The 25,579-nt window shown below is 38.3% G+C and overlaps 1 protein-coding gene across 6 annotated transcripts in view; it reads left to right on the top strand.

The window, feature by feature from the left end:
- The window catches only part of SLX4IP (SLX4 interacting protein), a 171,002-nt gene that overhangs the window by 55,518 nt on the left and 89,905 nt on the right, over positions 1-25,579 (top strand). Inside the window, exon 1 of one of the 6 annotated variants that reach the window (XM_079126858.1) lies at positions 3,696-5,649. The exons of 4 other annotated variants lie outside the window; for them this stretch is intronic. In XM_079126858.1, coding sequence (XP_078982984.1) covers positions 5,502-5,649 — 148 coding nt within the window. In that variant the 5' untranslated portion in view covers positions 3,696-5,501. Of the gene's footprint in view, positions 1-3,695; positions 5,650-25,579 lie in introns of those variants that run through there. One more of the 6 variants, XM_079126859.1, reaches the window with a different exon arrangement.

Raw genomic sequence — 25,579 nt, 5'->3', positions numbered from 1 at the left:
CCTTTTTTTTATGCAAAGACCAGAGTGCTGTCTCTCTCAACTCCAATCTTTTCTTCTTCCATAATAAAAAATTTCTCAGAACATTCCATATACAATAATGTCCTAGAGGTCATACCCACCTCTTCCTATTTCTTTGAATTTCTTCATATGTGATAGAATCTTTTAGAAACTTGGTACCCATGAGGAGGCTATATCTTGATAAATTTTAGTTTCATTTTGAACATGAAATTGCCACATCATGAAACCCATATCACAAGAGAAATAATTTGCTGATTTTCTTTTTGTTTTTTTCTTTATTATAAGATAACATACGAATGTGGGAATATGGGATTAGAAGACAGTACCTCCAAATTACTTGAGCCTAGAACAGATGCTGGCAAATGTTTTTAGATAATAATATTTTAGACTTTGTGGGCCATTTAGACTGTACTGCAGTAATTCAGCTCTGCCATTATTTGTGAAAATAGACAATGTGTAAACAAATAACTCTGGTTGTATTCTAGTAAAATTTTATTTATAAAAGCAGTCAAGGGCTGGGGAGATAGCTCAGTTGGTAGAGTGCTTGTCTCGCAAGCACAAGGCCCTGGGTTCAATCCCCAGTACTGCAAAAAAAAAAAAAAAAAAAAGTAGTCAAAAGCTGGGTTTGACCCTTGATTACAGTTTGCACTTAGTGGGGCTGTTCTCAGTGGTGAAGAAGTGTTTACAGCTGTTCTGGTGTAATTATTAATAGCATCCCCTTTCCATTTTAAAAGCATCTTGCTCACTAGATTAATATATTGCCAGTGTCATTTCATGGTACTTTAAAGTTCTTAAGTGAGACTAAGGGTGGAATTGAAAGTCTGCTTTCTGTCCTTACTGCAGTCAATTATTATGTGTTACAAGAGTCAGGATTTTCTACATCAGGTGACCTTTTCATAGGCTCCTGTTCTGTTCCTGACCAGGAGGAGGGCCTGGCAGTGGAGAAAATTCTGGGAGGGAAAAGAGAGACCTCCCAAAGGATTGTCAATAGCTCACCTTTTTGGAGTTGTGCCTGTGTGCTGGGCACTGTACCAAGGACTTTATATGGTCTATCTCAGGAAATATTTGCTAATCTCATGAGCTAAGTATGGTTATTATTCCCGTTTTACTCATGAGGAAACTGAAGCATAGAAGAATTAGGAACTTTGCCCAGACTCACAGAGCTGGTAGTTGGATTTGTTTTCAGACTTGGACTATCTGATCTCAGAACCCCAGTTCTGAGGCTGAGCAAGTGTGAAATAATCAAATAGAATAAATCAGTAAGATGCAAGCAGAAGATTGGATATAGGTAGAAGAGGTCTCATATACTACTTCCCATCTTATCCATGCTAGGAATAGATACCACAGAGGTTTGGGGTGTTGGTTGGGACCTTTCAGTGCAAGTAAAGGAAATACAGAATTTTCAGGCGTTCTGGTTAAAATACCTTGAAGCACTGGAGGCACTTGAGGACATTGGTGGGTTTAAATGATATAGGAATTAAGGAGGTTTGGGGGCTACCTTTTGCATGAGAGGTGCCTCTGGCAAGCTCAGGGCTTTGTCTGGGCAGAAGGGTGAGAAGGAGTGCCAGCTTTGCTTGTTGCTGGCCATTGGCCCTCAGCAACAGAGTAAAGAAATCTGTTCGGCACAGCAGCTGCCCTGCCATTGAGATGTGTGTTTTCCCAAGATACCTGCAACTTCTTGGCACAGTAGTGGAGGGAGAACCCAGACTAGTCTATGGACTTTTACTGTTTAGTCCCCCATACTTCTAGCTTGGTGATTTAAAAGAGAACACCAAGTTGTATATAATTTTCAATGGGAGTTGCCTTCTTTAGATAAACCTGTGCCAAAAGGAAATCTTTAAAAATAATTTCCATCACTCTTATTATTTCTGGGTGGTATTTTTTTGTATGGTTTCCAAAGCAGTGACCCTAACCACAATGAGGACAGTCATTTGGACCTTTTGCAAACTCCTCACTCAGAGAAAAGTGCAAAGAATGGTGCCTGTAGGTTTGGTTACAAACTCCTCCTGGGAGTGGGAACAGTGGGTAAGCCTCCAGGCCCCAGCTTTTTAACACGCATCCTTCAAGGGGGATTCTGTTTGGTGTGTTTTCCCAGATTCTGAATATTGCCCCAGGACAACTGTCTAAGTTCACTTTGGCATCTGGACAAATGAGAAGATGTTTCCTGTTTGCCTGACTCTTACCCTAACTTCATTCTCTGTTCTGTTAAGCTCTTGGCTAAATTCTTTCCTCTTGTACTCCACATTTTAACTGATGTTAGGGCACCAAGTGCAAAAATCTGCAAACAGTTAGCTTTCATGTTTGAGCATTCTGGTCACAGCATACCGAAGTTAAAGTTCTCATAACACGGAAAGATCACCCTCTGTATAATACATTAAACATTTAATAACTGTACTAATAATCCCAAACACTTCTAATGGGCCACACGGGAGTCTTAATGTGGTTAAAAAAAAAAATGTATTTCTTCACTGTCAAGTTAACATGTGTCAAATTGAGAGAAATTCTTCGAAGCAGCTTTGAGGGGCTGTTTATAAGCCTGAAAACAAGTAGCATATTCTTAAAGTAGTTTTTATGTAGAAAGAGACAATAAAAAATAGGGTGAGTATTGACCTAGTGCTTTGTGCATTTCTTTCCAGTTTAATACTTTTGGGTTGAAGAGAAGTGTTACACCATTCTAGTGTATCTGCTGTGTGTCAGGCTAAGCGATTATGAATAGGGTTGGCAGCAAAACCATTGTGGAATCACAGGTCTCTCTGGCTTCAAGACTTGCTCTTTGATTGGGAATGTGGACTGTCTAAATTTGGTCCTTTCTGAAGTGTTTAGAAAATAGGACATTAAATTTTGAGAGCAATAAATTGAAGGTGGATATGTTTTATAATAAATTGAACTCACATTTATTTCTAAGTTAACTTTTAAAAATGTTTTTATTAGTGCATTGTAGTTATACAGAATAGTGGGGTTCATTTTGACATAATCATACATGCATGGAATATAATTTGCTCCATTTTCGTCCCCAGGGCTTCCTCTTTTCTTCCTCCCCTTCCCTGTCCCTGTTCCCCTTTCTGTACTGGCCTTCCTTCTATTTATGTGTTGTTTTTTAAATAGCTGCTTTGTAGATATATATAAAGGTAGAATTCACTGAGGTATATTCATATATGTATATAATTTTGTCAGTTTTATCCCAGAGTTCTCTCTTTCCCTGTCCCTCCTCCCTCCCCCTTAATCCCAGTCCTCTATTCCACTGATCTCCCTTCTATTTTCATGGGAATAGTTGAAGCATTTTTAAAGAAATTACTTCCTGGTGAAACAGGTGTGCATTTGAAGTGATGCATTGCTTTGTAAAGCTCAGACAGAAATGATTGAAAGAAGGGCAAGTCTAAGAGTGTAACTACTGGTATTACTTTGTTTGGGCTTGTTTCAAATAGAGTTGGCTCCATGTTCCAAAAGCAATCCAGTTAAAACACTGAAGTTTTAAGGTGAATACATTAAGGACTTAGGAAACTGATATTTCTCAAGTATTTAGAAGGAAGTGATGTCTTCAGGATAAAATTCATGACATAAGCACAGCTCATCAGCTCACTAGGCTGAATACTATACCTACCCAAGAAGTTTTTAAATTTAAAAACTTGATTTAGTTGAACATTTTGAAAATTTGCAAATATTATCAATTGATGTTACTTGAATGATTGGTATCAGGATATTGATAAACTGGAAAAGATGATAATTTGAGAAGAGTGAAGCCTTTTGCACTGGATTTTGCTGTGTACTCACCTGAAAACACCCCTCCCACTTGCTTGTTTTATAACGAATCAGATTCATTGCTTTATAGACCTTTCCATCAAGGAACAGCCCCACAGATCGCCCCATCAAGGTAGCTATGATAAGAGCCTTAAGTAGAAGTTTGCTGCTTTATTTTCTAAGAAGAATTTGCTTGTATTAGCAAAGAAAATCTCAGTGTGGCTTAGGTTGCCTCTATTGGCTTTTATTCATCTTTCCCTTTAACAGAATGAAAAATGTCTGGGTAGTTATGGCTTTGTTCTAAAGTGGCCCATAATTTTGTCTGTGTTTTACATCCCAGTGGATTCCTAAGCCCAAATATGGTATTGCTTCTCAGAGAGGTCTCCTTTTCTTTCCCTTCAATCTGTACAATATTTAATATATTTATTTTGGGGTCAAGATTATCTTTTAGGTCAGCCTGCAACTGAAAGACTGATAAACTTACATTTGAGCCTTAAAGAGCTGCATGTGTCCTTTCTGGTTGTTTGAAATTGTTAAGCCTTTGCATTTGAGAAAGCGTTGGTAGAATTTATGAGATTACTTTAAGTCAGCCTTTTCTCTTCACTCCATGCCATCATTTGTTACTGCTTCTTTAGTTCCGTATGTATAACACAGAAGAGACTGTGCCTCTGTGAGCACAGCCTCAGGTGCCAATGAGCTGTAGCACGGCAGAGGTTGGGGTGCTGCCATATGCTCAGTCTGCCTTGACAAGGGGAAATTCAGAGAGAGATTAGGACAGAAGGGACTAGATTCAAGACAAGGGATAGATGCTGGCCAGACTTTAGGCAAGGTGGGGATAAACAGGGTGTTCTCACAGAAATGATATATCAGTAAAGAAGCTTTCCATGTACTAGAAACATGAAATACCAACATTTATTAAAAGAAATGAAAGGGCTGAATGTTGACTTTAGGTGAGCAAGTTTTAGTTTTTAGAGGTTTGGGTTCTAGAAGCAAATGCCCGAGTTGGATTCCTGACTCTATACTTATAAGTTCCTTAAAGCTGAGAGCTTAAAGCTCTCAGTGCCTTCATTTCTCATTAGTAAATTGGAGTTTTTAATGACAGTCTGTGTTTCATAGAATGGATATGGAGAATAAGTTGGAAGAGCATTTTAGATAGTATTTAGGAAGTATTTGATTCATACTGGTGACGGGCCCTGCCGCTGGTGGATCTGATAAGTGATCAGTCTGCTGCCACTGACAGGGTCAGCAACTTTGCTGACTTCCCATCAGTGTGATCCTGAGGAACTCCTTTCACTTCTCTAGGTCTTTATCAATTTCAACCTCTGTAAAAGAAAGAACTTGAGCTGGGTATGGTGGTGCATGTGTGTAATCCCAGCAGTTTGGAAGGCTGGGGCAGGAGGATCACTAGTTCAAAGCCAGCCTCAGCAAAAGCAAGGCGCTAAGCAACTCAGTGAGACCCTGTCTCTAAATAAACTACAAAATAGAGTTGGGGATGTGCCTCAGTGGTCGGGTGCCCTTGAGTTCAATCCCCAGTACATCCTACCTCTACCCCTGCTGCCTCCCCAAAAGAAGGAACTTGATATCCAAGTTTTTCCAGAAGGAACATTTTATGTTTTTAAGGTACAATTGTATTTCTCCCAAAAAACAAACTGAGAATTAATAGTACTTTAGAACATTATAGAGTTGTTTAGAAAAATAGGTATTCTGCTTAGGGAAGGCATGCTTGCATTTATAGCTTGGAGAACATGCTGATTAAATCTACATTGTTGCTTTTCTGCTGGAAATGGAGTCTCCTCACTGAGATGGCCTTTCTCCAGCCAGCACAGGGACTCCCTGTGAAGACCAAGGTTGCCTGTCTACTGCAGATGATGGACCCTGGCTGTGGAAAGAGTAGTGAGTTCGATAGTCTTCCCTGTTTGGTGTTCTGAAAGTAACATTTATATGAATTCACTCTAATAAAAATTAGAACATTGGAGACATTTAAAATATATACATACTCTATTGAGTATAAGTTATATACAACAAAATATACCTATTTAAAGTTAGATGAGTATTGACAAAAGTTGACATGTGTAAGAACCACTGCCTTTTAGACTTTTGAGCAGTTTTATTGAGATATAATTCACAGACCATAAGATTCCTCTATATAGAGTGTATAATTCAGTGGCTTTCAGTGTATCTACAGAGTTGTGCAATCATCAGAACAAATCTAATTTTAGACACTTTTCATCACCCCCCCAAAAAAACCCACACCCATTAGCAGTCGCTCTTCCTTCCTTCTCCATCTACCCCCCACTACTAGTCCTAGGTAGCCATTAATCTATTTTGTTTTCAAAATAACTTTACCTATACTGAATATTTAATAAATGAAACTATACAATATGTGCTTTTTCACTTAGCACAGTGGTTTCAGGATTCATGTTGCAGCTGGTATCAGTGCTTATTCCTTTTTATGATCAAGTAATAGTCTGTTATATGGATAAGCCACCTTTAGTTTATCTATTATTTGTCAGTTGGCAGACATTTGGGTTGTTCCCACTTGTGCACTATTATTACTAATGCTGCTATGAACAGTTTGTAAAAGATTTTGCATGTACTTAAGTTTTCCTTTGTCTTGGGGTTATACCTGGGGTTGGAATTGCTAAGTCATATGGTGACTCTATGTTTAACATTTTGAGGAGCTCAACTGCCAAACTATTGTCAGAGTGACTAAACCCATTGTACAGTCTCACCAGCAGTGAATGTGTAAGAGTTCTAATTTTTCCACATTTTTGGCAAAGCTTATTGCCTCTCTTCTTGTTTACAACCTTGTGGTATAAAGTAGTATTTTGTAGTTTTTTTTTTTTTTTTTCAAGGCCTTTTCTCATTTTTATTTGTAGTAAGACCACCTGCAACAAATTTTCTCCTTTAAAAATCACTTTAAAGTTTACATTTTCAGTAAGAACTAAGCATCACTAGGGAATGAAATTCAGTATTTCCTCTTTAAAAAATAAAGAATACAAACCTTGAACATGCCAAAGTATTAACTTTAAAGTTAAAGAAGCCATTAAAGAAGCCATTCTAATTTTAAAAATAGAATATACAAGAAACATTTAAGTAAAACACAATTGATAATGTTCAAGCAGTTGGTAGTTTCTTCTGATGGTTCCCTTTGCTTTTCCATTCCCACTCCAAGTTCACTGTGCAGCAACTACTTGAACATCCTTTTTTCCTGTTCGTATCCTGGAGATGGTAAACCACCTGCAATCTCAGTGAATCTCTGATGTTGTGATATGTCCTTGGTTGTAGAACTAGCAACAGCCTGCAACAATGAGGAAGGTATTTCTCTTGAAACCTTGCATGTTATTTTCTTCTTCTTAACGTTTATCCTTAACTGATAGCTATGGATTATGTTGGTGCAATAGTCTTTTTTTTTTTTTAATTAAAAATCATAAATTTACATAGGGCAATCTTGTTTGATTCATTCTGTTATTTTTTCCCTTCCCCCCACCCCTCCCACCCTACTTTTCCCTCTATACAGTCCTTCCTTCCTCCATTCTTACCACCCTCCTTATCCCTAACCTAACCCTAACCATAACACTAACCCCTCCTATCCCCCCTTATATGTCCTCATCCGCTTATCAGCGAGATCATTCGTCCTTTAGTTTTTAGAGATTGGCTTATCTCACTTAGCATGATATCCTCCAATTTCATCCATTTGCCTGCAATTGCCATAATTTTATCATTCTTCATGGCGGAGTAATATTCCATTGTATATATATGCCACAGTTTCTTTATCCATTCATCAACTGAAGGGCATCTAGGTTGGTTCCACAATCTGGCTATAGTGAATTGAGAAGCTATGAACATTGATGTGGCTGTATCTCTGTAGTATGCTGATTTTAAGTCGTTTGGGTATAGGCCAAGGAGTGGGATAGCTGGGTCAAATGGTGGTTCCATTCCAAGCTTTCTGAGGAATCTCCATACTGCTTTCCAGAGTGGCTGCACTAATTTGCAACCCCACCAGCAATGTGTGAGTGTACCTTTCTCCCCACATCCTCATCAACACCTATTGTTGCTTGTGTTCTTGATAATCGCCATTCTAATTGGGGTGAGATGAAATCTTAGGGTAGTTTTGATTTGCATTTCTCTTATTACTAGAGATGTTGAACATTTTTTCATATATCTGTTGATTGCTTGTACATCTTCTTCTGTGAAGTGTCTGTTCATTTCCTTAGCCCATTTGTTGATTGGATTATTTGTATTCTTGGTTGTAGAGTTTTTTGAGTTCTTTATAGATTCTGGAAATTAGCGCTGTGTTTAAAGTATGAGTGGCAAAGATATTCTCCAGCTCTGTAGGCTCTCTCTTCACATTACTGATAGTTTCCTTTGCTGAGAGAAAGCTTTTTAGTTTGAATCTATCCCAGTGGTTGATTTTATTTCTTGTGCTATGGGAGTCCTGTTAAGGAAGTCTGATCGTAAGCCAACAAGTTGAAGATTTGGACCTACTTTTTCCTCCAGAAGATGCAGGGTCTCTGGTCTGATTTCGAGGTCCTTGATTCATTTTGAGTTGAGTTTTGTGCAGGGTGAGAGATAGGGATTTAATTTCATTCTGTTGCATATGGATTTCCAGTTTTCCCAGCACCATTTGTTAAAGAGGCTATCTTTTCTTCATTGCATATTTTTGGCACCTTTGTCTAATATGACAAAATTGTATTTATTTGGGTTTGTGTCCATGTGCTCTATTCTGTACCATTGATCTACCTGTCTATCTTGGTGCCAATACCATGCCGTTTTTGTTACTATTGCTTTGTAATAGAGTTACCCCCTGCTTCGCTCTTTCTACTGAGGATTGCTTTAGCTATTCTGGGTTTCTTATTCTTCCAGATGAATTTCATGATTGCTTGCTCTATTTCTGTAAGGTACAACATTGGGATTTTAATTGGAATTGCATTGAATCTGTATAGCACTTTTGGTAGTATGACCATTTTGACAATATTAATTCTGCCTATCCAAGAACATGGGAGATCTTTCCATCTCTAAGTCTTTCTTTAATTTCTTTCTTTAGTGTTCTGTAGTTCTCATTGTAGAGGTCTTTCACCTCTTTTGTGAGATTGATTCCCAAGTATTTTATTTTTTTCGATGCTATTGTGAATGGGGTAGTTTTCCTAATTTCTCTTTCTGAAGATTGATCACTTATGTATAAAAATGCATTGGATTTATGAGCATTGATCTTGTAACCTGCTACTTTACTGAATTCACTTATGAGTTCTAAGAGTTTTCTGGTGGAATTTCCAGGTTCCTCTAAATATATAATCATGTCATCAGCGAACAGGGATAGTTTGAGTTCTTCTTTTCCAATTCGTATCCCTTTAATTTCTTTGGTTTGTCTAATTGCTCTGGCTAGAGTCTCAAGAACGATGTTGAATAGAAGTGGTGAAAGAGGGCATCCCTGCCTTGTTCCAGTTTTTCGGGGGAATGCTTTCAGTTTTTCACCATTTAGAATGTTATTGGCCATGGGCTTAGTGTACATGGCCTTTACAATATTAAGGAATGTTCCCACTACCCCAGTTTTCTCTAGTGTTTTGAGCATGAAGGGATGCTGTATTTTATCAAATGCTTTTTCTGCATCTATTGAAATAGTCATGTGATTCTTAACTTTTAGTCTGTTGATATGGTGAATGACATTTATTGATTTCCAGATGTTGAACCAACCTTGCATCCCTGGGATAAAACCCACTTGATCGTGGTGCACTATCTTTTTAATATATTTTTGTATGCGATTTGCTGAAATTTTGTTGAGAATTTTTGCGTCGATGTTCATTAAGGATATTGGTCTGAAATTTTCTTTCCTTGATGTGTCTCTGTATGGTTTAGGTACCAGGGTGATATTGGCTTCATAGAATGAGTTTGGGAGGGTTCCCTCCTCTTCTATTTTATGGAATACTTTGAGAAGTATTGGAATGAGCTCTTCTTTAAAGGTTTTGTAGAACTCGGCTGAGAACCCATCTGGTCCCGGACTTTTCTTTGTTGGTAGGCTTTTGATGACCTTTTCTATTTCATTGCTTGGAATTGATTTATTTAAGTTGTGTATGTCCTCCTCGTTCAGTTTAGATAATTCATATGTCTCTAGAAACTTGTTGATGTCTTCGAGGTTTTCTGTTTTGTTGGAGTATAGATTTTCAAAATAGCTTCTCATTATGTTTTGTATTTAACTAGTGTCTGTTGTGATATTTCCTTGTTCATTCCGAATTTTAGTAATTTGAGTTTTCTCCCTCTTTCTCTTTGTTAGTGTGGCTAAGGGTTTATCAATTTTGTTTATTTTTTCAAAGAACCAACTATTTATTTTGTTAATTTTTCTGATTGTTTCTTTTGTTCAATTTCATTGATTTCGGCTCTGATTTTAACTATTTCCTGTCTTCTACTACTTTTGGTGTTGGTCTGCTCTTCTTTTTCTAGGGCTTTGAGCTGTAGTGTTAAGTCATTTATTTGTTGATTTCTACTTCTTTTGTTGAATGCGCCCCATGAAATAAATCTTCCTCTAAGTACTGCTTTCATAGTGTCCTAGAGATTTTGGTATGATGGTCTTTGTTCTCGTTTACTTCTAAAAATTTTTTTATTTCCCTCCTGATGTCTTCTGTTATCCATTCATCATATAATAGTGTATTTTTTAATCTCCAGGTATGGGAGAAGTTTCTGTTTTTTATTCTGTCATTTATTTCTAATTTCAATCCATTATGGTCTGATAGAGTACAAGGTAGTTTCTCTATCTTCTTGTATTTGCTAACAGTAGCTTTGTGGCATAAGAAATGGTCTGTTTTAGAGAAGGATCCATGTGCTGCTGAGAAGAAGGTGTATTCATTCTTTGTTGGATGGTATATTCTATATAAGTCGGTTAAGTCTAAATTGTTGATTGTGTTATTGAGATCTATGGTTTCTTTATTCAATTTTTGTTTGGACGATCTATCCAGCGGTGAGAGAGGTGTGTTAAAATCACCTAATATTATTGTGTTGTGGTCTATTTGATTTCTGGAATTGAGAAGGATTTGTTTGACGTACATGGATGAGCTCATGTTCGGGGCATAGATATTTATGATTGTTATGTCTTGCTGATTTGTGCTTCCCTTAAGCAGTATGTAATGTCCTTCTTTATCCCTTCTGACTAGTTTTGGCTTGAAGTCCACATTATCTGAAATGAGGATGGATACTCCAGCTTTTTTGCAGTGTCCTGTGCATGGTATGTTTTTTCCCATCCTTTCACCTTTAGTCTGTGGGTATCTCTTTCTATGAGATGAGTCTTTTGCAGGCAGCAAATTGTTGGATCTTTCTTTTTGATCCATTCTGCCTGTCTATGTCTTTTGATTGATGAGTTCAGGCCATTAACATTCAGGGTTATTATTGTGATATGATTTGTATTCCCAGTCATTTGACTCATTTTTGTTTTTTGACATGATTTGGTTTCCCCTTTATTTGGTTATTCCTTTAGGCTAGTTCCTCCCGTTGCTGATTTACATCGTTGTTTTTCATCTCTTCCTCATGGAATATTTTGCTGAGAATGTTCTGCAATGCTGGCTTTCTTTTTGTAAATTCCTTTAGCTTTTGTTTATCATGGAGGGATCTTATTTCATCGTCAAATCTGAAAGTAAGTTTTGCTGGGTATAAGATTCTTGGTTGGCATCCGTTTTCTTTCAGGGCTTGGTAAATGTTGTCCCAGGCCTTTCTAGCTTTTAGGGTGTGGATTGAAAAATCTACTGATATTCTTATTGGTTTCCCCCTGAATATAATTTGATTCTTCTCTCTTGCGGCCTTTAAAATCTGTCTTTATTTTGTATGTTAGGTATTTTCATAATAATGTGCCTTGGTGTGGGTCTGTTGTAATTTTGCATATTTGGAGTCCTATAAGCCTCTTGTACTTGGTTTTCCATTTCATTCTTCAGATTTGGGAAATTTTCTGATATTATTTCATTGAATAGATTGTTCATTCCTTTGGTTGGTTTCTCTAAGCCTGCCTCAATCCCAATAATTCTTAAATTTGGCCTTTTCATGATATCCCATAATTCTTGGAGATTCTGTTCATGATTTCTTACCATCTTTTCTGTTTGGTCAACTTTGTTTTCAAGATTAAATATTTTGTCTTCAATATCTGAGGTTCTGTCTTCCAGGTGTTCTATCCTATTGGTTATGCTTTCTATGGAGTTTTTAACTTGGTTTATTGTTTCCTTCATTTCAAGGATTTCTGTTTGGTTTTTTTTCAGTATCTCTAACTCTTTATTGAAATGATCTCTTGCTTCCCGTATTTGCTCCTTTAACTGTTGATTGGTGTGATCATTTAATGCCTGCATTTGCTCTTTTATCTCCTCCTTCAATGCCTGCATTTGCTCTTTCATCCCTTCTTTTGCTTCCCTGATTGTTTTAATTATGTACATTCTGAACTCTCTTTCTGACGTTTCTTCTGCTGTGCTGTCATTGGGTTTTATTGATATAGTACCTAGGTTTGTTTGAAACATTTTCTTCCCTTGTTTTCTCATATTGGTCAGATGTCAGTGGGACTTTATGATATTGCAGAATTTTTCTATTGGCTTATATTGTCCCTGTAGATTTCCAGTGTATCACCTTCCTGCCTTCAGTAGCCTGAAGTCGGAGTAACTTGATAATGCACTGCTTCCAAGGAAAGCTGCCCCTAGCCCGCTACTGGTTTCAGGACTTGGAGCTGGCTCTGTGTGGAAAGGCTCTCACTGGGGGGTCTGCTCCGAGAAGCTAGCCTGGAAAGGCGCTTCCCGCCGGAGGGGGCCAGGCTGCGGGCTGCTTGGGGAAGTTCCTGGCTGCCCTGTCCTGGTTCCTGAAGCAGCCTGCGGGCAGGAACTCGCCGCCCTGGTTCAGGGACTTGAAGCTTGGTTCTGTGCAGAAAAGTTCTCAGTGGGAGGCCTGCTCCGAGATGCTGGAGAATCTGGCCCTGTGAGAGGAGCCCACCGCCGGAGTGCTCAGGGCCGCCTGGGGAAGACTGTAGCTGCCTTATCCTACTCTAATAAACCACCCGAATCCAGGCCTGCCGCCGGGGCAGTGCTTCACTGGGTAGGGGAGACTCACCCCGAGGCCCTATTTTAGTCCGAGTCTCTCAATGCCTCCCCTTCTTTAATCCTGGGTTCTGGAGCGACTAGAGATGCAGTCACCCTCTAGTCCGCCATCTTGGATTGCCCCGTGGAAAAAACCTGCCGCCAGGGGGGTGGGGGGAGGGTAGGTCCCTCTGGAGAGGTCTCTAGCTGCCTTACCCTTGTCCCAGAGGCTGCTTGCAGGCCAGAGGTCACTGCTGGCTTGGGGACTTGTGGCTGGTCTGTATAGAACGGCTCTCCCTGGGCGGTCTGCTCTGAGAAGCTAGCCTTGAAAGGCACTTCCCGCCGGAGGGGGCCAGGCTGCTGGCTGCTTGGGGAAGTCCCTGGCTGCCCTGTCCTGGTCCCTGAAGCAACCTGCAGGCAGGAACTCGCCACCCTGGTTCAGGGACTTGAAGCTTGGTTCTGTGCAGAAAGGCTCTCAGTGGGGGGCCTGCTCCGAGATGCTGGAGAATCTGGCCCTGTGGGAGGAGCCCACCGCTGGAGTGCGCAGAGCTGCCTGGGGAGGACTCTAGCTGCTCTGCCCTACTCTAATAAGCCACCTGAATCCGAGCCTGCCGCCCGGCAGCGCTTCACCAGGTGGGGGAGACTCACCCTGTGGCTCTATTTTAGTCCAAGTCTCTCAATGCCTCCCCTTCTTGGATCCTGGGTTCTGGAGCGACTGGAGTCCACCATCTTGGAACCTATTTTGTAGTTTTAATAGTCCTTTACCCAGATGATGGATGATATTGAGCATCTTCATGTGTGTATTCACCATTTGTTTATTCTTCAGAGAAATGTCAATTGAAATCTTGTGCCCAGTTTTAAATTGGGGTATTTGTCTTTTTATTGAGTTGTTAAGAGTTTTTATCTATTCTTATCAGATATATGATTTGCAAATATTTTTCCCATCTTGTGGATTATCTCTTTACTTTTTTAAAAATTAAATTTCTTGGGGCTGCAGTTGTAGCTCAGTGGTAGAGTGCATGCCTGGAATGTGTGAGGCATTAGATTCTCTCCTCAGCATCACATACAAATAAATAAAGTAAAGGTATAAAAAATACAATGACATTATTCAAAAATGTTAAAAAATTGAATTTCTTTTTAACTGACAAAAAAACATTGTACATATTAATGGGGTACTATGTGATGTTTTAATACATGTATATATTCTATAATGTTTAAATCAGGCTCAACATATCTATCTCCTCAAACATTTATCACTTATGGTAAAATCTTTCAAAATCCTATATTGTAGCTTTTTGATGTGTACTGTACTTTATTGTTATCCTGCTGTGCAATAGCACAGTGGAGCTTCTTGCTCCTGTCCAACTATAACATAGTCCCCATCAGTCAGCCTTCCTCATCTCTCCCTCCCCCTACTCTCCCATCCCTCTGGCAGCCCCATTCTGTCAACTTCTAAGAACTCAATTCTTTGAGAGTCACATGTGAGCAAGATCAGGTGATACTTATCGTTCTGTCACTTTACTTTCTTGATTATGTGCTGTGAAGAACAAGTGGTTTTAATTTTAAAACTCTGTATCTATTTTTTCCTTTGTCATCTTTCCTTCTGGTATCATATCGAAAAATCATTGCCTCACCCAGGTGGAGTTAGCTTACTCCAATGTTTTTTTCCTAACAGTTTCCTAATTTTAGCTCTCAACATTTAACTCTGTGATTCATTTTGATTTAATTTTTGTCCATGGTTTGAAGAACAGATCTAACTTCATTCTTTTGCCTGTGGTTATCCAGTTGTCCTTACACCATCTGTATGAACATATGTTTTCTTTCCTTTTTTGATTGTTTCCCCCATTAATTCTCAGAATCCCATTGTGGACTTTGAAAGAAAAACAATAGTCCCCTCTTCTATGCTTCTCCATTCTCTATTCCCACCCCTGAGGACTGATCACTCTATTTTAGCTGTTTCTTCTGTTTTTCTTTTATTTTCTTTTGCCTCCATTACTTCTAAATAGTATTCTTTTTGGCGATTTCTTGACTATTATTTGTAATTCAACATATTTGATTTTGACACTTTTTATATAGATATCTACTGTGTTTCCTTGTCATGAAACATTATAACAAGCTGAACTAAGCAATATATTCTTATTTATTTTCCTTTCTCTTTAATTTCTGCTCCCTGGCAGATGGTCTTTCCTTTCCATTTTCCCTTTGTCTTTTTGTCAGTCAGTCCCCCATTCCTGGGTTCCTCTCACTCCCCTCCTGTATCGTTGCCCTTGCTATCGTTACCTTCCAGAGGCTTCCCACTGTTCTTCATTTCGTAGCTCCCTTCATCTTGCCTCTGCTGCAGCTCCCCTACTTCCTAGAATTACATGAATTTTTCTGTCAGAGATCTTTTAGAGATAGTTAAGAAATCTGGTGCCCAGACCAATGAAGTTTCTTACCCAAGATCCTTAAGCTAATGAGTATTTTCTTTTCCCACTCAAGGCTACTGAAAATGAACTAAAATACTGAGTTTAAGAACAGTTCCTCTACTCAGAAATGCAGTCTTACTCATTAAGGAGAACTCTAGGAACCAAGGACTTATCAAGGAAAAACCAGAAGTGGTACTATATCCCTAAATATGGACACTCATGCTCAGGGCTTTCCTCACCACACCTGCCTTTATTCAGAGGCTGTTTCATTTTTCTGTATGATTTTTTTTTTTTTTTTTTCTTGGAGATTGACAGCAATGTATTAGTTACTTATACTCATAGTCCAGTGGGAGAGGGTACATCAGCTATGCCGACCCACACAGGATAATAAAAGGGACTGGGGATGTGGCTAAGTGGCAAAATACCCCTGGTTTAAATCCCTAGTACCTCCACCCCCCCCCAAAAAAAAGATAAATGTTTGAGGAGATAAATTTGTTTAATCTGATCTAAGCATTATATAGTGTGTATACATGTATTTCTATCCATTAATATGTGTAATTTTATGTTTTATTACTTAAAAAGATAAATTTACTTAAAGAATACCTCCCAGGAACTGGATTTACTAACTTAATCCTACTATCTTCTGCTTTTAAAAAGACATCATAATGGCATTTATAGCTCTAAAACTATTTAGGTCCAATAAGTAGAAAAGTGTATGAACATGTATATACATATATGTGTGATGTATGTGTATATATCAGTGATGTTTAAAAATTTTTTTTATCTCTCTTCAACATCAATGTTGTAATACTGACTTAGTTAACCAAGAAATCTATTAGAACATGTAAAAATTCAAAAAAAGACAATTTCTGTAACATATTAAAATAAAAATATGCTGAAAGTACTGTGTAAGGACACTATCTTTAGTCTGACCACTTCCTTAGAGCAAAAATATCTAGAAGTGGTTTCAGCCATGGTTGGGACAAACCTCTGCAGATTTTCCAGAGGAGATTGAGATTAAAACTTTTTGAACAAATGTAGGACTGAAGTAGAACCAAAATCTCCCTTGCTGTGCCATCTCTGATTTCAAGAATGGTCACCTTTCTTCTTTGGCTGATCAACTCCTCCCATAGTAAATGGAACTAATTAGAGGTTCCATTAACCACAGCCTTGGAATATGAAGAAGCAACCATGCCAAGTGACAGTGATCACCAAGACTAAGTGCCACCTTTGGAATGGGAGAGAGTTGTGCTCAGCAGTACAGACAGTCAATAAGGGTTGATTAAATGTGTCATGCTGTGCAAGCCTTGGAGACTAATATTGTAAAATAAAATTGGGAATGTCTGTTTCAATAACTGTTAATAGAAAACGTAGGTTGTATTGCAGTTAGTGTGATGGGATTATTAGTTTTCCCTTATTGTTGCCTTTTCCTTGGACTTAGATCTTTTTATAAAAACTTATTAAAGCCCTCCTAATAATCTCAGTGGCATAAATCAATATTTTTCAGACCTGTTCTCTTCTATCCCTCTTACAGTTATGTAGCCTTTTCTTAAAATAATATGTGGATATGTGGAAATATAGCATACAAACGCATAGAGTGGAGGTGTTGGTGGGAGCTCATTTTTTTCATCTCCCACCCTCACCTCTGGACAGCTTAATGGGGAGCAAAGGGAAGTATGCAGAGGGAGTGGATGGATGGCTTCTAGACTTTGTGGAACAGTGAGAGTGCATGAAGACACAGTTTGTACTTTGCTGGTTCACCCCCATTAAAATGCCCTTCCTTTGCCCACATTTGGGTGTTCCCCAGGGAGGAGGGTTATGCCAGGATACTCACATATCAGCCCAGGAGGCTTCTACTGGTCCTCATTCCCACAGAGCACCCTCCCTGTTGTTCTTTTCAGCCATTAAAGCTCTAAACCACCCACACCATGACAACCCAGCTGCAGAACCATCAAGGAAACATCTCTTCTAACTCATATTCAGCCTGTTCGTATGTGTGCAAAGTTTGGTAGGACAGCATGCCACAGCCACCTCACTGGGTGCAAAGCTCCCTTCCCTATTACCCTAAGCTCCCTGAGCCCTGAACACCTTGCTGCTTTGCCTAGTCCACTGTTTTTCCCTGCTTTTGCTAGACCTGCCTGTGCATGACTGAACCCCAAGTGTAAACAGAGGTCAGACCACTTGGTGTGGGATGTAGTAACGTTAATGTACAAGTATATGGAGAAGGGAGCAGTGGCTGCCTCCCTGGCCAGATAGACCTCAGGCTCAGTTCCACTTGGAAGGGACATTCCACCACTGGATGCTGTGATGGTCACTGAGAGATAGAAGTGGCTGATAGCTCTCTCTTCCTCGTAGTAGTTTATATTAACTTTGTTTCTCATGAATTCACTACAAAGTTTGATTAATAAATCACACTTAACTGGTTTTCATAATAATCACAAGACTGACTAAAAATTTCCCCCTCTGTTAACTGGCTTCTGTATGTTGACAGATGCTTTTGCATTTATTTCTTTTTACTTAGATATTTAGGTTTATGTGGAGAGAGATTAATTAATTATAGGAAAAATTAAGTAATTGTTCCTTCCACTTTTAAAATATTGCATATAACCTTAATTGTTTCTAAAATGAGACTGAAAGCACCATGGAAGCAAGGATCATACTACTTATTCACATCATCCCCCCAGTGCCCAGGACAGTGCTTAGCAATAAGCACCCAGGGCTTACTGAATGAACAAATGAATGAAGAGTTTATTGCAGGAAGTGATGCATTTTAGCTACCTAATAGGGCATGTTAATCTTTAAAATCTGAGATTAAGCCCTTTTTTTAGTGTTGCCTTTCATATCAACAAAATGTCACACTATTTCATCTGAATTCATATTTGAATCTGTTAAATCCATGTTTTAAAGAATGTAGACAATAAGTGAAGTTTTGCTTTTTTTTTTTTTTTTTTTTTAATGGTAAGAGGAAGCATTGATGTTTGTTTTTTTTGCTCTGGGGATTGGTTGGTTGGTTTTTTGCCCTGCTTGCCATGGGCCTGGAGGCTGAGGCAGACTGGTCTAACAGAGAGCCTTGGTGCCAGCTGAGGAGCCAGCAGGCCTACCACAGCCCATGCAGACTCTGGAGAGGTGTGGAGAAAGCAGAAAGGCTGGGCAGTGGTGGCAGGCCTGAATTATTCCCAGGGCTGTGGGAGGGAAGAGAGCTACAAGTCTCAGGGGCTTGGTAGAGTAGACTGGCTGTGTCCATAGGTACAGGGAGGACTCATCGAACTCCAGGATAGTAGGACCCTCTACTGCATTTCTTCTGTCTGTTCTCTTGAAGAATCAGCTTGGCTCTTCTCAGGCTCTTTTGCACCCCACCTCAGTGCCCAGGTTTACATTTAACAGGCATAGCCTTGTGGAGAGACACTCTTGACCAGCAGCCCTACCCTAGTTTCATACTACTGAGAAACATGAAATGATTGTTCTGTCAGCTGTAGCCAGGCCTGGGATGAAGTCAGAAACACAGGGCTCCCAGGGGCCCACTCCATGGTGATGGGAAAATAGTCATAGGGAAGAAGTTTAATTGGAAATTCAGTTTGTTATATACATAAAAATGTCTTTGATGTTTAAAATAATTAATATTTTTGTGAGTTGCTTTCAAGTTTTTATTTGACCTGTGGGAGTACAAGATGGTAGTAGAGCTACAAAAGTATTAGCCAAGTGATGTATGTGCAGAAGATCTAGAAAGAAGTCTGGGGCTCTGCCAGCTGTTCACTATTTGATCTTATCTTTTCAGAGCCTCAGTTTACAGCTCTTGGAAATGGGGATAATGGTTCATTCTTGCCCACATCTGAAGCTCAGTCTGATGCCCTGCCCTGTAACACCTGCCTGTTTCTTGGACATTTCTCTTCATCATTTCTACTGCTGTTGTCTTGGTTCAGGCAGTCGTCTTATGTTGCCAGGACTCTGTAGCAGCCACTTAACTTGTGTCGTTGCCTTTAATATCTCCTCTTGCATCTTTTGGAGTCTGGTGATCTTGTGTTTATGTGTTTGCCCTATATGATAAAGAGAAAACTCCATAGCATGTTTTTAGAAATAAAAAGCAAGAAAACAAAACAAAATCTTTGTAGTCTATCCAGCCTGTCTTTTTAAATTTTCTTTCAAATCTAATTTCTTCATAATTAATTTTTATTATTTTGTGAGTATATATAAACTATATGTGTATATGTACTATGTTACTATATATATGTGTGCATGCATATATATATATACACTTAGACTATATGTGTATGTGCGTGTGTGTGTGTATATATATATATATATATACACATACACACACACACACTTAGACTATATATATGTATATAGTTTAAAATGTTAAGTGGCAAGATAACAAGAATTTTAATAAAAAGTACGAGACCCCTGCCTGCTGCCACTTCTCCCTATCCTGAAATCCTCTACCCCAGAGTCACCTCTGTTTATAGTGTAATATCTTTCTTTTTCATTTTTTTTAATGTACTAAGGATTGGACTACATGTCTCACACATGCTAGACTAACATGCTTTAACACTGAGCTATATAGCCCTGGTGTAATTTCTCGATTTGTGAAATTTTGACATTATATATTGCCTTTTTTTAAGTGGAAATTTAGCACTAGTACACCTCTCGCTTCCACCTTCCCACACAGAAACTTCCTCCTTTCTGTCTTCCACAGTTGTATCACAGTGTTTGATTAAATCTGTATCTAATGTTAACATTATTATAAATATGTAAGTATTTTCGCTGGTGAGCCAAACTGTATTCTATGAATACATTTTCTTATTGTTAAAATGATTTGGTTTTTCTGGAATTTAGAGTTTTCTTGGGTTTTTTTTCTTCTCCTCAGTATAGTTTTCTTTATTTCTCTGATCATTTTTCTCCAGAATTATCAAAATGAACTAGAAAATCCATCCAAAGAGTTTTTCTCATGATCAAATCCATCAGGTAATGTATCACCACATTTCCTTGTCTCTTTCTAAAGATGTCATCCTACTGCTTTCTGGACTCTCTGTGTCAGACATCATCAAATTATCCTCATCTCCATCTTTAGATCTTTTTTCCCATATCATGTCTTCTACTTTCTGGATCTATTCTTCTACTTGGTGTACCACACTTCTAGTAAATGCCTGAGAAAGAAATGTGGTTGGTAGAGGTAGGAACTTCTCAGTAAAGTCCTCTTCCTATGGTTTGCTGGCCTACCAGTTTATCCTGTGGTCTAGCCTGTTCCAGACTTCATCTTCCCTATCATACCTTCCTTCATGGTTCAGCATCACCATTTACTTTCATACTTCTGCACTTGTTCATCCTTTCCCTTAGGCTGGAGGGCTTTCCTTCAGTTTTCTACCTGGTTAAAGTCTAGTTATCAAACTACGTATCTGTCCAGGTGATAAAATGATAACTGAGAAAGTGCATAATTTCCATTTTGTTTAGCAAAGGCAGTGAATAGTCTGTTCTTAAAACAGGTGTATAGGAATTGTTGGATTTGGGTTTGTAAACTGTCGTGATTCTCTTTGGAATGAGCTGGGATGTAATTCATTAACAGTTAATAGTGTTTCTACAAAGAAGACAATCTGCATCATGGCAGATAATTTCAGTAATGGTAAGCCAACTAACAAATGCTAACTGTCTGAACTGTATCTTCAGGACGTGCGCCCCCCCCCCCCGGTTGTTACTTACATCAGATTATGTTTTATCTGCTGAAATGATTTTGGTTAGCCTTTAAATTCATTTCCTAGGGCTACTATAACAAATTACCATTAACTTTTTGATTTAAAACAACACAACTCTTTTCCTTTGGTTCTAGAGGTCAGAAATTTGAGATCAAGGCGTCAGCAGGACTGCACTTCTAGAGGCTTTAGAGCAGAGTCTGTTCTTTGCCTCTTCCATTTCCTAGTGGTTTCCAGCTTCCTCATCTTATGAACATATTCCTCCTTTGCTTTTTTATCATATTTCATTGTGTGTTGTCATCTCTGTGTCATTAGGGAATTGTGATTGAATTTAGGGTCCATCTGGATAATCCAGGATGCTCTTTTTATCTCAAGACTTTTAACTTAATTAAATCTGTGAAGACCCTCTTTCCAAATAAGGTAACATTCACTGATTCCAGAAATTAGAATATGGACAGTGGGGGCCACCGTTTAACCCCATAGCAACCTCCAAAGTGTGGACCCATTAAGATGTGTGGTCTCTACTGATAATTAAAAGATTGATTTTCTTTTATCTGGGCATGGTAATTGCATATCAGTTGATATTTCGTGGGTTCATTCATTCAGGTGCTGTGCTGGACTTCTTTATAGAAGCCAGTAAAAACTAAATCCTGCCCCTCCAAGACTCTTCAGTGTTACCAGAAAGGCTAGCTTTCCCAGATGACCTCAGCTGTTATTTGAACATGTTCTTGAATAGCCATAGAAATAAGAAGTTAAAAAATATAAAGAGAAACCCTGGCAAGAATATTAGCTACATGTGGAAGGTGCAGGAGAACTAGGAAGAGTAGATTCATGATTCACCAGTCAAAGGTGTTTTGAGCTGACTTTTAGCATACAAAGTGGCCTTTTAACGTGAACAGGAATCAGCCAAACTTTAAATTATAGAATCTTCTCAATTTATTCAATACAAGCTCCTTTTCCTCTTCCTAAAAATTTATCCTATCTCCAAGAAAAGTGTTCTGATAAGGTACCAGGCAAATGGAAGGTGCTCTTCACCTTCATAGTTGCTTTTTTAAATATATATGTGTGTGTGTGTGTGTGTGTGTGTGTGTGTGTGTGTGTGTGTGTGTGTGTTTAATTATTGATGGACCTTTATTTTGTTGATTTATATGTGATGCTGAGAATTGAAGCCAGTGCCTCCCACATGCTAGGCAAATGCTCTACAACCCCAGCCTCCATAGTTGCTTTTTGATTTCTTTTGTTTTAGTATACTCGATGGCATTCAAAATTATTTCTCTAGGGAATTCTTGTAAGTTTCCCTTGGAGTCAAGTAATAAAGAAGAATAGCTTGGAAATCCAAAAGTTATCATCTCTTTTAGAGGTTCTAATTCAGGGCTTCTTTATAGTTTAGTGTATTTTAGGTAAGTTGTTAACACAAACGAAGTAGCAAAATTCTTTACAGAAAGGAAGGTGAAGAAAGATTGACGCACATTTAAGCTTATTCCATTAATGTAATTACTCCTTTTCATTTGCATTCCATCTTGCTTTTTCATTTGGGAAAGAAAAGTGTAGAGGGACAGCTGGTTTCTGTAATTACACATAACCCCAAGTCTGCCTTATCTCTACATTCCTGGGAGTGGGAGTGTGTACACATAAACACACACACACATTGACAGACCTGTTAGGGTGCTACCTGTCCCAAGTAATTGATTAGTATGGGTGTTGTGCAGTCATTTATCAGGTAAGAATAGGATTTATTTTTAACTTTCAAAATTAATTTTGAAATATTTTTAAATTCTTAGAATAAACTTCAGAATATCATATTAAGAAGTTTTCCAACTTTGTACTATTCTCACAACTTTCTGATTTCAAATTATATTAAAACAAAAGAGGATCAGAGCAATTAAGAAAGAAGCTTTGTGCTTAACTGGTTTGTCACAGAATCATGACATTAGTTTGATAAACATTATTTTTTAAATGTCATTAGTTTTCATGTTAAGATTGAATCATTCAAGAGGGATTTGCATCTTCTGTAGTCACTCTTTATCTGATACTCATGAGTAATAGTAAAAGCAGCAGCTAACATTTATAGAGTAAAAAATAATTTTACTTTAGGAGTTAAAAGGGCTTATGAGGGTTGAGCTTTATTGATCTTGCTATATTCTTGGGATTTTTTTTTTTCCTTTTTCTCTCTTTTTCTCTTCTTTATCCCCTGCACCCTCTGGAAATACATTGTCATTGTACCAGACTAGCTCTTTGAAGTCATCCCAACTTGTCTCCTTTTGTACAGGACAAGGGAGGAGAACCCAGACCTGTCAGCCCAATCTGAAGAACCAGAAGAGAAAATCCTTGCTCATGGAGAGCCATATCCCATGGGAGTGACTGGCCATTGTGCACCCTACTAGTTAGTTACATTGCCCTGGGCTCAGCATGTTTGGCTGGTCCTGTTAGGTATTTCTGTAATTTGTGATTTTCCTTCTATGAACAGATACACACATATCAGCCACCTTCAAACTGTGTAACTGAATGCAGCCCAGCTCAACACTGAGGCTGTTAGAGAATTCCTAGAGCTTTCCTTTATTTACATGACTTAAAGACTTGGCAATATTTATTATTTCATTTGATATATGCAAGGAAAGAAATGTGTTAATACATCAGTGAGTTGTTTGAATACGTCTCAGTCTATTTTCTTTCCATATTCTTTTTATTTTTTATAATAAATTTAGAGTGGTGCCTAAATATTAAAAAATATACTTATATTTTGCTTTATGCTTTAGCTTTATTGAAAGTTCAATTTTAAGAAAAAACAGATAAAAGTAATTTTCCTGTCATGCTAAGAGAGTTTTAATTTATATATCTTAATCTTGTGTTTTATTCTTCATTCTTATGGTAAAAAAGATGAAATAAAGGACTCATTAAAAAATGATCCTGAAGTGGGGCACAGGGCCACATGCCTGCAATCCCAGCTACTTGGGAGGCTGAGGTTAGAGAATCCCACGTTCAAGCCCAGCCTGGGCCACTTAGGGAGACCTCATATCAAAATAAAATATTAAAATGGGGCGAGATCGGGGTGGGCTGGGGATGTAACTTAATAGTAAGTCACTTGCCTAATATGTTTCTGTGTTCAATCCCATTATTGAATGAATAAATAAATAAATGATTAAATACACACACATATATATATATATACACACACACACACACATACCCATCACTCACACTTTTTTTCTTTTTAGTCCTACTTTAGTTAGAATTCCATGTCTCTGAGAAAGGAGGAACACCAAAATTATTGAAAATTCAAGGACTTTTTCCCATAATTGCTATCATATAAAATATTCTTTTCAATTCTAGTTGACCTGGATATAACCCAATATAAGCCAAAATTGGCAATATCCTTGATGCCAGAATAATTTTATGAGTTCAGGAAACCTTTTGAGTCCCTGCCTTCATTGCTTAAAAAAGTCTAAGCCTTCGGTGTGCAGTCTACAGAAGTTCCACCTATGGAGTGAAAGTTGGGAACCACCTAATGGAAGTGGCAGTGTGAAAATTCTGGTTCTCTCTGTAGCATTTCAGTTGCCTCATCAGTACTCAGATGCAGAGCTTGGTTCTCATCTAATAGTTTTGGGACTCCATATTGTGAACAAGCTGACACCCTTTCTGCCTAATATTTCCTCTAAGGAAATTCACTTTGTAAGGACAAAAAAACAAAACAAAAAAAACTTACGAACCTTTGAAGGGGAATGAATAAAAGACTCTGTTGTCAGCACCAGAGTAAGGCAAAGGGACCCTAGAGATATGGCTTTGGAGATTTGAAGCACAATATACACTGGTTGGTATTCATTTATTCATTTATTAGTTAGTCGTTATGTTTCTGGTATGAGTTTATGTGTTTACATATTACATGATTCAGTGCGTCTTTGAGTTTTTTCCTTGTGAGGTCTGTTTAAACATTTGGAAATGTCAGTGAACATAGTACTATTGATATTTTGTGGCTTTCAGGTTTTGATTTCCCTCTGAAGCTACCGCCATGTCATTAGCTTTGATGAAGCTAAGAGCATCAGAGGGTAGAAGAAAATGATTACAGTGGTTAATAATGTCCTGATGTTTTAAGAGTTGGGGAAGCATGCCCATTTCCATGAAGGAGTCTGAGGGCTCACATGGTGAGAAGCTCCCTGGCCACATGTAAATTGAGAAACAGATTTCAAAATGAGTTTTGATTAAAATGGAAATTTGAGCCTGCCACTGAGAAGCAACTGTCTTACTATAAATTATTTATGGCATGATCATGAGGGTTTGGTATAGAGGCTGTAAGCTTTTTTCCATCTTGTTTCAAAAATTGGTTTGATTATAAACAGAAAATACATAATTTTGGTATTGAAAACAAATTTTTAAAAAGGGGGTTTAAGTTCCCTAAATTGATCCTAAGGTGGAAAATAAAGAATACTTACCAGTACTTTTCAAAAGAACCAGTGCTGAAACTGAATTCTCCATAAAGTACAGTGGAGCCCTGTTTAAGAGTCTATCATTTAAACACATGAGATCCTTTTCAATATGAGTATGTCAGTGGTTCAAGGAGAGATTTTTTGTGGAGTCCTCAGCTTTACACACATATCTCTATTATTTCTGTGCTGACTAGGTTATATGATACCTCCCTGCGTAGACTGCATATGCACGGTCTGCTGAACAATGCGATAAAGCATGGAGGAGCCCGTAGACAGATAGC

The sequence above is a fragment of the Sciurus vulgaris genome (genome assembly GCF_902686455.1).
Source record: "Sciurus vulgaris genome assembly, chromosome: 2".
NCBI classification, from domain to species: Eukaryota; Metazoa; Chordata; class Mammalia; order Rodentia; family Sciuridae; genus Sciurus; species Sciurus vulgaris.
The sequence above is the reverse complement of the archived record's forward strand: the minus strand, read 5'-3'. Positions and strand labels throughout refer to the sequence as shown.